At 49.7% G+C, this 14,833-nt stretch overlaps 1 protein-coding gene across 3 annotated transcripts in view; it reads left to right on the forward strand.

Annotated features, from left to right (window-relative positions):
* Tfdp1 (transcription factor Dp-1) overlaps nt 1-14,062 on the forward strand; it is a 43,616-nt gene extending 29,554 nt beyond the window's left edge. For all 3 annotated transcript variants that reach the window (XM_059244505.1, XM_059244506.1, XM_059244507.1), the window contains exons 5-12: nt 4,313-4,434; nt 5,437-5,602; nt 5,831-5,974; nt 6,399-6,467; nt 7,669-7,820; nt 8,175-8,341; nt 9,248-9,326; nt 12,853-14,062. In XM_059244505.1, the coding sequence (XP_059100488.1) occupies nt 4,313-4,434; nt 5,437-5,602; nt 5,831-5,974; nt 6,399-6,467; nt 7,669-7,820; nt 8,175-8,341; nt 9,248-9,326; nt 12,853-13,000 (1,047 nt within the window). In that variant the 3' untranslated portion in view covers nt 13,001-14,062. The remainder of the gene's footprint in view (nt 1-4,312; nt 4,435-5,436; nt 5,603-5,830; nt 5,975-6,398; nt 6,468-7,668; nt 7,821-8,174; nt 8,342-9,247; nt 9,327-12,852) is intronic.
* Nucleotides 14,063-14,833: the final 771 nt, after the last annotated feature.

The raw sequence follows: 14,833 nt of genomic DNA on the forward strand, positions 1-14,833 counted from the left end.
CTTAGAGTGTTCCCTCTATGTTACAGCAAGTTCTGTGGCCTTCCTCTGTAGCCACTGTCTCCTAGCTGCGAAGGGATGGGGGAAGGGTGTGGCTGTGTGGCTATGGCCACAGGAAGGGACCAGCACCATCCCCTTCCTTCATTGAGTAACTCGTCAAAGATGAGGAGCCTGGCAGCCTCCCTCAATGTGATTTGGCCTCCGGTCCGTGGAGTGGGCTTACCTGTAGCTGGAGCTTCATGTGGGGTGTTTTAGCACAGACTTAGCAGTGGACAGATTTCTGTCGTTCATCCAGGGACCTACTTTCTTCCTGGCTCTGGATTTTTCCCCTAGCCTCTAGATATTCTGGCCTCTCCTGGGAACCCTGGGCCTTAGTGATGTGCATGCCTCTGTCCTTGCCCATACACTGCTTTCTTTCCCAGTGTCTTATACGCACCAGCCTCGGATCTTCTGGGGAGGGCCTAGCACCCTCTGTGGTTGGAACAAGGGACTTGGTGCTGTCCCTCAAGTAATCGTGGGGCCTTAGGACTCTCTAGCTTAATATTTTTTTAAACATTTAATTTTTTGTTCTGTTTTTATGTGTATTAGGTGAGCACGTGTGTGGAGGTCAGAGGACAGCTTGCAGGAGTTGTTTCTTTTTCTCCACCCACCCTGTGGGTTCTGGGGATTGGACTCAGATCTTCAGGCTTGGTGACAAGTGCCTTTATCAACTGAGCTTTCTCACCAAATCCTCCACAGCCTTTCACATGGGTCCCTAGCTGTCCCTCCATTCTGTGGGTTTCCACGGGCATCACCAGGTGTTCCCACATGTCCCTCGTCCCCAAAGAGTTCTAGGCCAGGGTTTTTGCAGCTGTTGTTGGGGCAACTCTGCAGCAGTCAGGTTTTCCATGGAGAAAGCCGTCATGTCATGAGTGTCCTGTGCTTCAGCTTGGAATGTGCCAGTATTTACACTCGCTGGTATCCTCTAAGTCTCCTCAGTGGATTCTGAGTGTCCGGGCTTTTTGTGAGTGTTTTGCCTGCATCGTGTGTGTGTGTGTGTGTGTGTGTGTGTGTGTGTGTGTGTGTGTGTGTGTATACACACATACCACATGTGTGCCTGGTGCCCTCAGGGTCAGAAGAGGGCATCATATCTCCTGGAACTGGAGTTAGAGATGCTTCTGAGCCACCATGTGGGTGCTGAGAATCAAACCTGGGTCCTTGGCAAGAGTAGCACCTGGCTCTTAACCACTGAGCCATCTTTCAAGCCCTTCATTGTTGTTTTTTGTTTTGTTTTGTTTTGTTTAAGATAAGGTCTCATTATGTACCACTGGCTGGCTTAGAAAATCATTTTGTGTAGACTAGGCTGGTGTCGAATTCCTAGAGCTTTATTTTCTTCTGCCTCTTCCTCCTTAGTGCCTAGGTTGAGGGTGTGTGCCAGCACACCTGCAAGCATTGGGGTCTTAAGTGTCATGGCTGTGGGGAGAGCCCTGGCCTCTAAGGACCCTGCAACCCTGTGGTATGAATCTGGTTCTCCTGGGGCAATGAGAAGAAGATGTCCTTCCCACCATGAGCACTGCCCGGAGAGTTTGAACAAGTTGTTTTTGCAAAATTTGTGCCCCAGTGGTGGGGAGGAAGTTAATATGAGGTGATTTAAACTTTATTGATCTGGAAATGAACATCCCATTTGAACTGAGCTTCATTGGAGGAGTGTGGTGATTGCTGTTCTGTGCTTTGCGCTGTAGTAGTGGTCAGGGCTTACATGCTGCAAGTGGGCCCTTTTGTTTGGTTTTGGTTTTTGGTGGTGCTAGGGACTGAACCTAGACCTCATGCGTTTTAGGTAAGCAGCATATTGATAAGCTGTATCCTCAGCCTGGCATGTTCCAAGTGACCCTTAAACTGTCATATATGTCGCCGGGCAGTGGTGGCACACACCTTTAATCCCAGCACTCGGGAGGCAGAGCCAGGCGGATCTCTGTGAGTTCGAGGCCAGCCTGGTCTACAGAGCGAGATCCAGGAAAGGCGCAAAGCTACACAGAGAAACCTTGTCTTGAAAAACCAAAATAAAATAAGATAAAAAAAGAAAAAACCTGTCATATATGTCAAAGGTTTAGGGGAAATAGCTGGGTTGATTCTAACGTAGGAGATGATATTTAACCTCTTGTACATGTGAAATGTGACCAGGGCCGGTGCTGTGTCTCTGGCGCTTGCCCACCAGAGGCTAGAAGCTCTGGGACCAGGCCTGTTTTTCCATGAGAAGCAGGCATTGTCCTGAATGGAAGCAACCAGAGCATCTTTGCAGAAGTGGCTATAGTATCAGAAGGGCCGGTGTTCCTGGGAGCTTCTGTTTCCTCCATGCTGCACGCCAAGGGTCAGGGTGCAGATGGAATGGGACCCACTTCCTGCCGGAATGGCTGGGCCTTTAATGCCTGGGCATCTGGCTCTCCTCTTGTCTTTCCATCTTTCCCATCCCACTTGCCGACATTTCCTTGGTCTGCTTCCCATTTTCTCTCTTGCCTCCATGGCCTCCCAGTGCTGCAGCTGAACTTGATCTCTGCTGACTCTGATGCCGGCAGCATGTGCACGCAGAACCAGAGCTTGTTCTAAGCAGTGTGTGCACACGTGTGCAGAGAGCCCCGGCCACACAGGGTTGAGCATTTGCCGAGCATTTCTGTGCATGAAGGTGGAGCATAAACGTATAGAGGCTGGATCATGTGCGTGCCGAGGGTAGATAGCTCCTCTGTATGCACAGCCTGCCCTCTTTCTGTTGTCAGATCCACAGATGTGTGGACCTGAGGGGAGCTCACAGTGTACTGTACCTGGGATATGCATAGGGCCTCTGGGCAAGCTTGTGTCTGTGTGTCCTGATGGACGTAGGTCTCAGTGAGAAGTGAGGCTGCCTGTGGGGGGCCACCTGACCTTCCTCGGCATAGCAATTCAAGAAGTGCTGTGCAGAGCAGATGATGCTGGGAGCAAGTTTTCTTCAGACCCAGTCATTTGGCAACTTGTTTGTGGGCAGTGGGTAAGCCAGACACAAGGGCCCTCTTGCACAAGCGCAGCTGTGGCTGCGGGCAGGTGATCCGGCTCCGCGTGAGTCGGGGGGTGTTCTTCCTGCTGCAGAGGAGACTGAAGGCTCACAGCCAGGAGCTCCAGGACCTTCTGCGCAGCTCCCAGCCTTGTGTGGGGTGTGTGAACGTGACCAGCGAGCACTACCTCTGGCAGAGCATGAAGCTCCTGTTGTAACTGCTCGTGTGGTCTGTGAGGATGGGGAGGGCTCCCCTAGTCCCACCTGAGAGAGCGAGCCAAGATGCACGTCCTTCCTGTGTGCCCAGCATTTCCAGCACTGTGACCCAGTTCCCAAAGTGTCCCCACATCTTCCTTCACTGGGCAAAGGAGGGTATTTGGGATCCAGGCATCTTAATTCAGTCCCTGTGGGGGTTATACCCATAGAATTCAGTCACTGAGGGACTTTGTAGTTTGGGATTTACCAGAGTTCTTTTTGACTTAATGTTATGTACGTAGCAAGATTTTTGACATAGTGAGATATTAGTTGTCTACAAGTATAGGACAGTGTCTGTCTCCAGAAGAACAGACTTGTGTGTTAACTAAGGGAACCAAAACAGCACACCTGTACCAGACACCAGAGAGAGGAGTTGTTGAGTCCTCAGTGGGGTGCTCTAAGAGTGGGCGGCACATCCGCCCATGGTAGAGCTGGTTACCTTGACCCCCAAGAGCCATTACCCCTGAGCAGGTGGACTGTTGGCTGTGTGTGACGCAGGGATCCACCTGTCCCTTTTGGAGACTGCAGAGAAGTGTCACAGACACCTGGACAGAGGCCGGTGCCACTTTGGGGCTGGAGGGGGGACCCACTGTCTGTCCCAAATTTGCACTTGATTTGGCAACTCCTTTGTTTACTTAATACTTTAGACAACATTTTTATCCTTGTCCGTGTCACTAAGAGTAAAGCCAGAAATGTGTTAATGTCCTGTTACCAAACCTAGCCATCAGTAAGTCAGTTGCCTGCTTGGTGTGGGTATTACTCAGTGCTCTTTGCCGTGGGAGGCCTGCCTTGTCCTCTCCGGTGTCTAGCACTCTGGACTTCCTGGTGCTTCTCTTAAGTGTAAAGGTGTCTAAGTGGGATAGTGCCCGGTGCAGAGCGGCTGTAGCTATAGTGGCCGCCGCTTCTGACGTTGCTGCCGTGGGGCATCTGCCGCTCTGCTGCCTCCTCGCCGGCTGGGCTGATGAGGTGCTGCCGTGGCTGCCCCATCAGCAGATGACGGAAACGGCAGTGCCGTGATGTGGGGGTGTCTGATTGTTGTGAATTCTCTTTTGACTGTAGGTGATTGGCACGCCTCAGAGACCTGCAGCATCCAACACTATTGTGGTAGGAAGTCCACACACCCCCAACACTCACTTTGTGTCCCAGAACCAGCCGTCTGACTCCTCACCTTGGTCTGCTGGGTGAGCACCCCACCCTAGGGTAGCAACCGCCTAGAGTGTCCCCTCTTTCCTCGGGCCACGTGTCACGTGGTCTGTAATGGACATGCCTGAGTACTCGGAGTTCAGTGCTCCCATCTCATCCCTGTTGGGACCAGATAGCGAGCTGCAGGCCTAGCTCGTGCCGGCAACTGGGGGGGGATTTGGAGCTATGGGCCACAAAGAAGAGAACACCGGCCTCTGCTATGACACAACCACTTTGAAACTTTCCGCTGTCAGGCTGGCATAAGTGTGCAGATTCTACCTGCTGCCACAGGGTGTGACCTCTCTGTCCTGTGGATGGTCCCTCCAGGGCTGTACTGTCACCGAGATAATAGAAGACATAGAAGTGAAGTGAGTGTCTGTAAAGGTCACAGTGTGTTTTTTCTTAAACCACACAGCTCTGAAGCCATGTCTCTGTTGCTTTAAAATCATCTGTGCCCAAAACTCTAGAGGAACTTGGTGGCTCTTGTTCCTGATGTGATTTAGTGAGGGCACACGTATAGTGTGCTCCGTGACTGGAAGTTCACATCATGGTTTCCCTCCTGTTATCACATGCCCATCAATCTAAGCACTTGCCTTGTGTCATGGTAGCCTGCTGAAATTAGCCCTGAAAATTCCTAAGTTTACGCTAAAATATGCCATAATCTGAAGCTAGCAGATGTCTTTAGAACAGTGGTGCCTCGTGTGTGGTCCGGGTCAGACCCGTGCTGACTTCTGCCCTCCAGTTGTCTGTCCATCTGCCCTGACGTTAAAGGCACGGGTGTGTGAACTGGCCTTGTGTGTGTTCTTTTTCTGACCTGACAAACACTGATACTTACCAATGTCCTGCTATATTAGGGCGGAGTCCCTGCTGCCTGTGGTGGGGCTATGGGAAAAATGGGCCTCTGGGGGCTCTTCAGCCTTAGGCCTTGTCTCTGAAAGTGTCCTGGTTCTGGCCTAGCTCCCATGACTCCTGACAGTGTCTATTTTTCTGCTGTTTGAAAGGAAGCGTAACAGGAAAGGTGAGAAGAATGGCAAGGGCCTACGGCATTTCTCCATGAAGGTGTGTGAGAAGGTGCAGAGGAAAGGGACCACCTCCTACAATGAGGTGGCTGATGAGCTGGTCGCAGAGTTCAGCGCTGCTGACAACCACATCCTCCCAAATGAATCAGTAAGTATTCGCAAGTCCATGGGCTTGCGTTGCCCAGCCTTTCAAGTTGAAGGGTGGTAAATGCTAGAAAACTCCTGGTTCGGTATAAGAAGTGACCTGGGTTGTCTGCAAGACCATTGATGTCACAGAGGATGGATCAGGAGTGTCCCCTTAGGACATGCTTGTGATCTGAACCTCAAGTGTTAATCTCCAAGCCGTCCAGTCACCAAGAAGGCTGTTGTCTTCTAGGCTTATGACCAGAAGAACATCCGGCGGCGTGTCTACGATGCCTTAAATGTGCTGATGGCCATGAACATCATTTCCAAGGAGAAAAAGGAGATCAAGTGGATTGGCCTGCCCACCAACTCAGCTCAGGAGTGCCAGAACTTAGAGGTGCGTTGCCTAAAGTGGGCATCCTTTGTCCTTGGTCACTTGAGAGGGCTATACCAGGTGGCTGAGTTGATGTCATGGGGTCCCTTTTCATTTATTAGCCACCATTGCCAGGCAGTTTTTACATATGGCTTTGGGGCAGAGAGCTTAATTCTCAATCCTTGTTCGTGGGTTTTGGTGGGGGTGGGGGTAGTGGGGGTGGTGGTGGTGTGGTGGTGTGGTGGTGGGGGTGTAGTGGGGTGGTGAGGGGGGTGGTGATGCGGTGGTGGTGATGCAGTGGTGGTGGGGTGGTGTAGTGGTGAGGGGGGTGGTGATGTGGTGGTGGTGGTGGTGGGGTGGTGTAGTGGTATAGTGGTGGGGGTTCCTGGCAGATGCAGTTTGTCAGTCTGCGTGCTGATGTGCGCCCTTGTCACTGTTCTGGCTGCAGGTGGAGAGGCAGCGGAGGCTGGAGAGGATCAAGCAGAAGCAGTCACAGCTTCAGGAGCTCATCCTGCAGGTAGCAGCCCATCTGAGCACCCCACCTTCCCCCTGGAAGCAGGCTCCTGGCCATACAGGCCTTATTCTCAGAGAGGTTGACTGAGCATAAGCACTCCTTGGCGTGACATCCAGGGGGATTTCAGTCTGCACTGGGCACCAGGCACTGTACTGGGCATGTCGTGAACTCTGTAGATGTCGGTCTTGACAGCTGCTGGACAGGGAAGGCATGGTGGCTGAGGCTGTGTGTTCATGGGAAGTAGCCCTGGGAGGTGGGGGGACCTGGGGATCTAGTGAAGATGGTGTGCGGGGCTCAGGGCTGGGCAGGCTGGTCTCTTGACTGAGGTGCACAGGACCCTCCAGGGCCATGGGGGTCACTGGTCACCAGCCCAGGATGACCATAGGTATCCAGGGACCTAGTAGTCAGAGTTGGGGATCCCAACATGATCCTAGCCCCTCATAAAGCCATCTTTTTTTCTTCTTTTTGATTTTTCAAGACAGGGCTTCTTTGTGTAGCCTTGGCTGTCCGGGAACTGACTCTGTAGACCAAGCTGGTCTTGAAATTAGAGATCCGCCTGCCTTTGCCTCCTGAGTGCTGAGATTAAAGGCGTGTGCGGCCACTGCCCGGCTTCACAAGGCCGTCCTAACTGTCTAAAATACGATGTCACTAATCAGGGAGTGATGCTTGGTGACATAGCTCTTCCTGTGTGGTCAGCCTAAGACGGCAAGGTGGGGGCCAGTTTAGGGGACCAAGAAGATGTGGGAAATCAGGGATTCTGGCCCCAGAGGGCCCTCACTTGCCGAGGTTGAGGTTTTTACTGTCTGTAGCCTGATAGCTGTACTTGTCTGTATGACAGCTTCTCCGCTGTGGGGAGGAGGAGTGGGGTTGGTAGGGTTAGAGTCTTCAGGTGCTGGACCACTGGCTCTGAGTGCATCCCTGCGGGATGCAGAGAGAGGTCCTTTGTGCTCTACCAGGAGAACTGTTAGTTTAGGACTCAGTGTCCTCTAGCAGGTCATTCCACCCGACAGCTATGACCAATGTGGGCAGTGTCGCCGTGACTGTGTTTCCCCGGGCTCCTTGTTGCCATAGGCTGTCTGTCAGCAGATGTCAGGGCTGCTGCAGGCTGATCTCTCACCACCCAGGTTCCCACTGTCTGCAGGAAGGATAGCCATCACATTACTGGTATTGACATCTACTGGGGGGCCCTGTTGGTCTTTTTCAGCAAATTGCCTTCAAGAACTTGGTGCAGAGGAACCGCCAAGCAGAGCAGCAGGCCCGCAGGCCACCTCCTCCCAACTCTGTCATCCATTTGCCCTTCATCATTGTCAACACCAGCAGGAAGACTGTCATTGACTGCAGCATCTCCAATGACAAGTTGGTCCTCAACGGGTCCTCCCAGTGTAGCCTCCTGGGGAAGGAACTCTGGGATACATTGCTGTCAGCCTTAAGGCTGCTTAGTAACAGCACGTGTGGTCTCTGGTGGGCCTTATAACTCAGCAGCAAGAACATGTGTGCATGCAGGCAGTGTGGTGTCCAGGCCCAGTGCATACCTAGAGCAAGACAGCAGTTTGCAGAGTTATGCAATGGCTTGTCTTTCATTTCCTCGTTCAAACTGTTTCTGGGTGGAGGGTGAGGAGGGTGGTGGGGAGGGACTGCTGCCTGCCCCCATCCACAGTCCTGCTCATCCCTTAGTAGCCCCATAGTTCTCACAGTACCTTTCCCCCACAGATTTGAGTATCTGTTTAACTTTGACAACACGTTTGAAATCCACGATGATATTGAGGTGCTCAAGCGCATGGGCATGGCATGCGGACTGGAATCGGGGAACTGCTCTGCTGAAGACCTCAAGGTGGCGAGAAGTTTGGTACCAAAAGCTCTAGAACCATATGTGACAGGTCAGTTGGGCCCTGTGGCTGACCATGCTATGACCTGCTACATCCCTAGTACCTGGATGTCTGCTGAGGTTTGGCTGGACATCAGTCCCCTTGGTACGATACCTGCTGGACACGTGGTTGGCAGTTGTGTGGTTTTCATGATGAATGTGTTAAGGAGTGAGAATCTGTCTCCTGAGCGGGGATGGGAGGTGATGGACCAGACCCACTCCTAAGGCCATCAGTCGGTCCTTAAACCAGCGGCAAGAACGACCTTTTGAGCTCTGGTGTTCTGTCAGTCAGGATAGGATGGAGCAGGGCTGCCAGTTTCCTGGGCTTCATCAGGCCGTGACACCCTTGTGATGGCCCAGTGATAATTCATAAAAAAAAGATCATGTTCAACAGTCAAAAGTGCACGGTGTGTATTTGCTTTCTGAGACTGCCAGGGACTCCTTGGGTCCCAAGAACTCTGTCCCAGATCACATGCGCCTCTGTCCTGTCCTGTCTGAAGCACGGGGAGATTAGTTCCTGCCTTCCTGTCCTGCTTCTGTAGAGCTCTGGGGGTCTCAGGAGGAAGGGGGATGCCGTACATTCCTGCAGTTAGGTCCTGTCTCTGCTGTGCTGGCACACAGGACTGCACTGGGAGCCTTTCCTGAGGGGAAGCACATGCTGAGCTTGTCCTGCCTGCCTGGGAACCCACTGCCCCTGCTTCTTACTGCAGAGGGCAGGAAAGCTTTGTCGGGGGTCGGGTCCCCAGGGGTGGCTGTCATGCCCCCTGTGCTGCCTTCCTGCACATTGGCTCTCTTGGTTTGGTTTGGGACGGTCGTACCGTGTAGCTCCGGCTGGCCTGGAGCAGTGCTGGGGTTAAAGGCAGATGCCGCCACACCTGGCTTCTCGGCTTTATTTCCATTTGCTTCTCTCTCTTTTCAGAAATGGCTCAGGGATCCATTGGTGGAGTGTTCGTCACGACCACAGGTTCTACGTCCAATGGCACAAGGCTTTCCGCCAGGTGATGTGGCTGGGGCAGGGCAGGGGCAGGGCAGGGCAGGGGCAGGGCAGGGCAGGGCAGGGGCAGGGCAGGGCAGGGCAGCCCTGCTGTGTCTTAGGTGGGCTGGGCTGGGCCCAGGCAAGGGCACACAGGCTTACCCCTGTAGAGCGAGCGCCCTCCACCAATGAATAAGTAATTCGTGGTTTTTACTTTTTTAAGGTATTATAGTAAGGTGGGGACAGATTTACAGACCTACTGATGTCCCACTGTTCTCAGCAGGAAAAGTGTCAAAGGTTTTGTTTTCTTTGGGAGTTTGTTTTGGGGGGTAGGGGGTTTTGAGACAGGGTCTTTCTGTGTAGCCCTGGCTGTCCTGGAACTCAATTTGTAGACCAGGCTGGCCTAGAACTCAGAGATCCACCTGCTTCTGCCTCCCAAGTACTGGAATTACAGGCCTGCACCACCACCTGACTGGTGTTTTTTTGTTTTGTTTTGTTTTAATAGCTCCTTGGTTGTTTCCTTAAAATGTGTCTAATGGTACAGTGTATACAGTTTTATTTCCTGCTTCTGTACACTGTTTTTTTAATTGTCATTATTTGCGTGTTTGTGTGTATGATGTGTGTGGGCATTTGTGGAGGTCAAATGAGTCTGGATTTTTTGTTTTTTGGTTTTTTTTGGTGGAATCAATCCTCTCATGGTTCCAAGGGACAAACTTTGTTTCTCCAGGCTTGTGTGGCAAGTGCTTTTGGCCCCAGTTTTTAAAAATCTGCGATTGTGTGTATGTGAGTGTGAGTATACACGTCATGGTACATGTGTGGAGGTCAGGACAACTTTTAGGAGTTGGTATACTCCTTTGATTGTGGGATCCTGGAGTCAAACTTAGGCCGTTAGGTTTTCATAGCAAGTGCTGTTACCTTACTGTCATAGCTTGCCAGCGCCCCCCTCCCCCCATTTTTTAAAAATTAAGACAGTTTGACCAGGCAGCCAGGCTCGGCCTTGAACATACCATCCTCCTGTCTCACTCCCCAAGTGCTGGAATTACAACTCCGTACCATACCTGGGTCAAAACTTAACTGTTGGTTTTGTTTTCTTCTTTTTAAAAAGTGTTTTATTTATAGGCATACGTGCATGTGATGTATTCTGATCAAATCCACCCCTCGTTCTCTCCTCCAACCTTCCCCTCCTGACTTTATCTCCTCACATAGGCTCGATCGCTTGAGCTCTCTCTGACTGTTTCGCTCTCTCCCCCTCCCCCTCCCCCTCACTCATACCCACCAAGAACGTTCAGTTTTGCCAGTATGTACATGGGTGTTGGACCACATCCCTGAGCACAAAACTGACTCTTCCTCTTCCATTTTCCTGGGGTGGTGGTGTTTGTTCCATGTGTGTGCCGGTGTGCACACGTGTATAGGTGTGTGTGCACATGGAGGGTATCTTTTTCTATTAGTTATTTTTTAAAACTCACTGAACCCAGAGCTCACAGATTGGTTAAACTGGTTGAGTGAGCTCCAAAGATCTGCCTGTCTCTGCCCTCTGGCCCCCTAGTTCTAGGGTTACTGCCAAGTATGTTGTGGTTTGTTTGTTTGTTTGTTTGTTTTTTTCAATATTATTTAAATTTCTATGGTGTGTAGGTGTTTTGTCCACACACATTTGTGGACATGTGTGCCAGGTACCTGTGGAGGCCATAGAAGGGTGATGGGTCCCCTGGAACTGGAGTTGAAGACAGTTGTGGGATGCCACGTGGGTGCTGGGAACTGAACCCAGGTCCTCTACAAGAGCAGCCAGTGCTCTTAACCTCTGAGTCGGCCTTCTAGCGTGACCAAGCCTGACTTTATATGGCTGTTGGTGATCTGAATTCAGATCCTTGTGCGTACATGACAGCCTAACACTTTACATTGTATTGCATCTTTTTATTTTCTGTGTTATTGAAGGACCTTCACTATTTAAATAAACATGTCAGCTGTCATCTGGCCTAGCAAGCTCAGAAGGTGAGTGGTGTAAAGGCCTTAAGATGACCTTTACAGTGAATATGAACAGTGAAATAATGGGTATTGCCTATTGTATTATGTTGTAGGTGTGGTCTACGTTAATTCGAGAGTTAAGATGTAAGTTTAACATTTTCAGAATTGTTTGAAGTTAATAGCTGTAGATGTTGCTGGAGTCAGTTGAGGCCATAGTGTAAGTGAACACCCTCATGTCATCCCAGGGGTTGTTGGTGTGACAGTGTGAGTCATTCGTGTCCTTGAGGCTTCCCGTGTTACAGTGTGCCAGCTCTCAGAGTTGATCAGGTTTGAGCTGAATGTGAATGTGCTTACCAACAGTTACTTTTTGAAGTAGAGTGTTTTTTAAAATAGTTCTCTTTAGTTGTTTGTTTTTACTTGTGTGTGCGTGTCTGTGTGTGTGTGATGAGCGTGTGGGGGCCAGAGGACAACTTCATGGAGTTGGCTCTCCTTCCACTTTTATGTGGGTTTGGGTATCAGAGGTTGCCAGGCTTGTGAGGCAAGTGTCTTCACCCATTGAGCTGTTGGGCTGCCCACAGTTGCTTCTTGTTGTGAACTAACCTTCCCAGCTTCCCGCTTCTCACCGTGAGAAGGAGGCCCTTGCCCTGTCATGAGGAGTGCCAGTGTCGTCTAGCACGTGGTATGTCGGCCGCTTACAGTCTGGAATGGCCCCAAGGGCAGCTGTGGTTTTGACCTGGGAGTAGTTCTGCCACAGCGGATGTTGTCGATGTAGTTACCCCAGGAGAAGTGTTTCCTGTACACGCTGACAGGTGCAGAGAAGGCACGAGGATACGTGACTGGCTTTACATTGATTGACAGGCACGGGATGCTGGGAGCGCACCATCAGCTCGGCCTGTGCTAAGTGGTGATGCCCAGTTCTGTTCCATGTTTGTGTAGTGTGTGTGTGTGTGTGTGTGTGTGTGTGTGAGAGAGAGACAGAGACAGAGACAGAGACAGAGACAGAGACAGAGACATTAGAGAGTGAGTGTATGCTAGAGAGACAGAGATAGGTAGATATTAGGGATTGAACCCTTATGCCTTACAAAGGTGATGTTCCTTGTTTGGTGTTTGATGCTAAGCCATTCTTTTTCTTGGTCCACTACCCCTGTCTGTATCTCAGGGCTCTTGTGTGAGTTCTAGTGACCAGGCACTGTGCTGTTACATGTTTAAAGAGGACGGCCTGGGGAATAGCCCAAGCAGAGTGAAGCTCATTAGAGGTTAGGGGGGTTCTTCTTCTTCTTTTTTTTTTTTTTTGGTTATTTTCAAGAAAGGTTTCTCTGTGTACCTGGAACTTGCTCTGTAGACCAGGCTGGCCTCGAACTCAGAGAGATCCTCCTGCCTCTGCCTCCCAAGTGCTGGGATTAAAGGCGTGTGCCACCACCGCCCGGTCAGGTTAGGGTTCTAATATTGCAGATGGTGACATCTTTGCTTTTCTGCCTTGTAATTTAAAAGCAGCAGCAGCAACAACAAGCCACCACGTAGGGTCATATCCAGCCTTTCTTGGGCTGGACAGAGCGGGCTTCTCCTCACTGACTGGTCTGTCTTTGCAGTGATTTGAGCAATGGTGCAGATGGGATGCTGGCCACAAGCTCCAATGGGTCTCAGTACAGCGGCTCCAGGGTAGAGACCCCTGTTTCGTACGTCGGGGAGGATGATGATGATGATGATGACTTTAATGAGAACGACGAGGAGGATTGATCGCTCAACCTGTAGACCCCCTCTCCCTTCATATCAGCTTCAGGAAAAACGCCTAGAGAAGAGAAACTTCAAGTGGGACTTTGTTCTTTTTGGCCTACTCCCAAGAAGATACCCATGAGTTGTGGAGTTAGATGTGCACCTCCAGAAAGGGTTGTACCCGCGGTCTGAGCCGCGTGGCAGATGTGGTTTGAAGCCAGCGTGCTGTTACAGAGCCTGTATTTACTTTTTAGGATTTTGTGTTTTCGATTTCTCTCTCTCTCTTTCTCTCTTTAAGTTTGAAGTTTATTTTACCCCTCAACAGTTGCTGGGTTTGCTGAGGAAACTGCACTGCACCCAGACCAGTGACAATAATAAAATGCTACCCTGCCTCGGCATCCTGCCCCCGTTGGTGGATAGCGAGGCTTTAGGATGAATTTTCTTTTCATTTGTTAAATCATGCAGTGTCCAAAGAACCAAGCCAATAGCAAAACTCTACTTTTTAAACATTAAGCGCCATACGTCTTATTATGACTTTGTTTTTCCTTAAATTATATTGACTGTTGTAATTCCATCAAGTTTTTACACTTTTTCTCTATTGCAGCAACAAATTGCAAAGTAGTTTTTCTTGTTTGTTTGTTTTCGTTTTGTTTGGAAGAAGTTTACTGCCACGCTGGTGCAGCTATGGAAATTGTCTAGAAAGTTTGCTTATGGTAAATTTGCCTGATTTCTTACAGGCTACGTTTGGAAACTTTTTATTATATAGTTGTTTACATACTTATAAGTCTATCATTTAAAGACGTGTACTGAAACAAATGTTGTATTTGTTTCATAAGCATCTTCCTGTAATCTATTATAAAGTTGAAATTAAACATAGAGAATGTTTTAACAGTTTTTTAACTCAAAATTTGTCAATCATTTTTAATAGTTCTTTTTTTATAAAAAGAAAAAGGAATTTAAGGACAGGCAATAGTCTCTTAAAATTTATTCACAAAAACTCGTTAACTGCACAGTTGCTCTTAGCTGCCTGTTCTAAAATGATAGTCTTTTTATTGAAACACAAATAAACTTTTCTGTAATATTTTATGGAATATAAAGAGACTTTAATTGTTTGACTTGTTTAACTCGGCACTGTTAGTTTTTATTAATAAAATGTGCATGGGCATTTTAAACAAGCTCTGTGTTTCTGTAACTCAGGACTGTACTCTAAAGTTACTCTGGATTGTCCTAAGTGGATAGGTGGGATGACAGCCCAGTAGCAGAGTCCTGGTGTGTCTCATGTCCTCACAGTCCCTCCACTGTCAGGCATGCCTAGGGCAGGAAGTGGGAAGCAGATAAAGAGGGCGTGGGATCATGAGTACCTTCCCTGTGTGCCCGAGTCCTTTTCCTCTATCCGGAAAGCTGAGGCATACTTTGTAGGTTTGACTTTGAGAAAAACTAAGACTGAGCATTCTGGAAAGATGAGGAGTGGGTATACCAGTAGTCTCTTCATGCCTTGACAATTGCACCGGTAGAATCTGCCAGACACAGCTACTTAAGAGACTTTGAAATAGGTACAGACGAGAGCTTCTTGTCACTGGAGCTGCACCACGGTTTCAAGCTCTACCCCTTGGCTGACTAGAGTTCCAGGGACTTAAAGGTTGGTACCTTCTTTTCCACCTCTCCCCTCCATTTTTCTCTTCCCCTTTGGGAATCCAGACACTGAAGACTCAGACATTAAAAAACAGCCTTCTGTTTGAGAAGGTGACTGGGCATGCCCAGGGAAAGGCACAGAGTTAACTTGAAGTGGCCTGCAGGTGGCATTTCAGGCAGATTTACCCCAAATGCAGATAAACTTCAACTATCATAATACAGAGC

The sequence above is a fragment of the Peromyscus eremicus genome, chromosome 17, assembly GCF_949786415.1.
Source record: "Peromyscus eremicus chromosome 17, PerEre_H2_v1, whole genome shotgun sequence".
Classification (NCBI taxonomy): Eukaryota; Metazoa; Chordata; class Mammalia; order Rodentia; family Cricetidae; genus Peromyscus; species Peromyscus eremicus.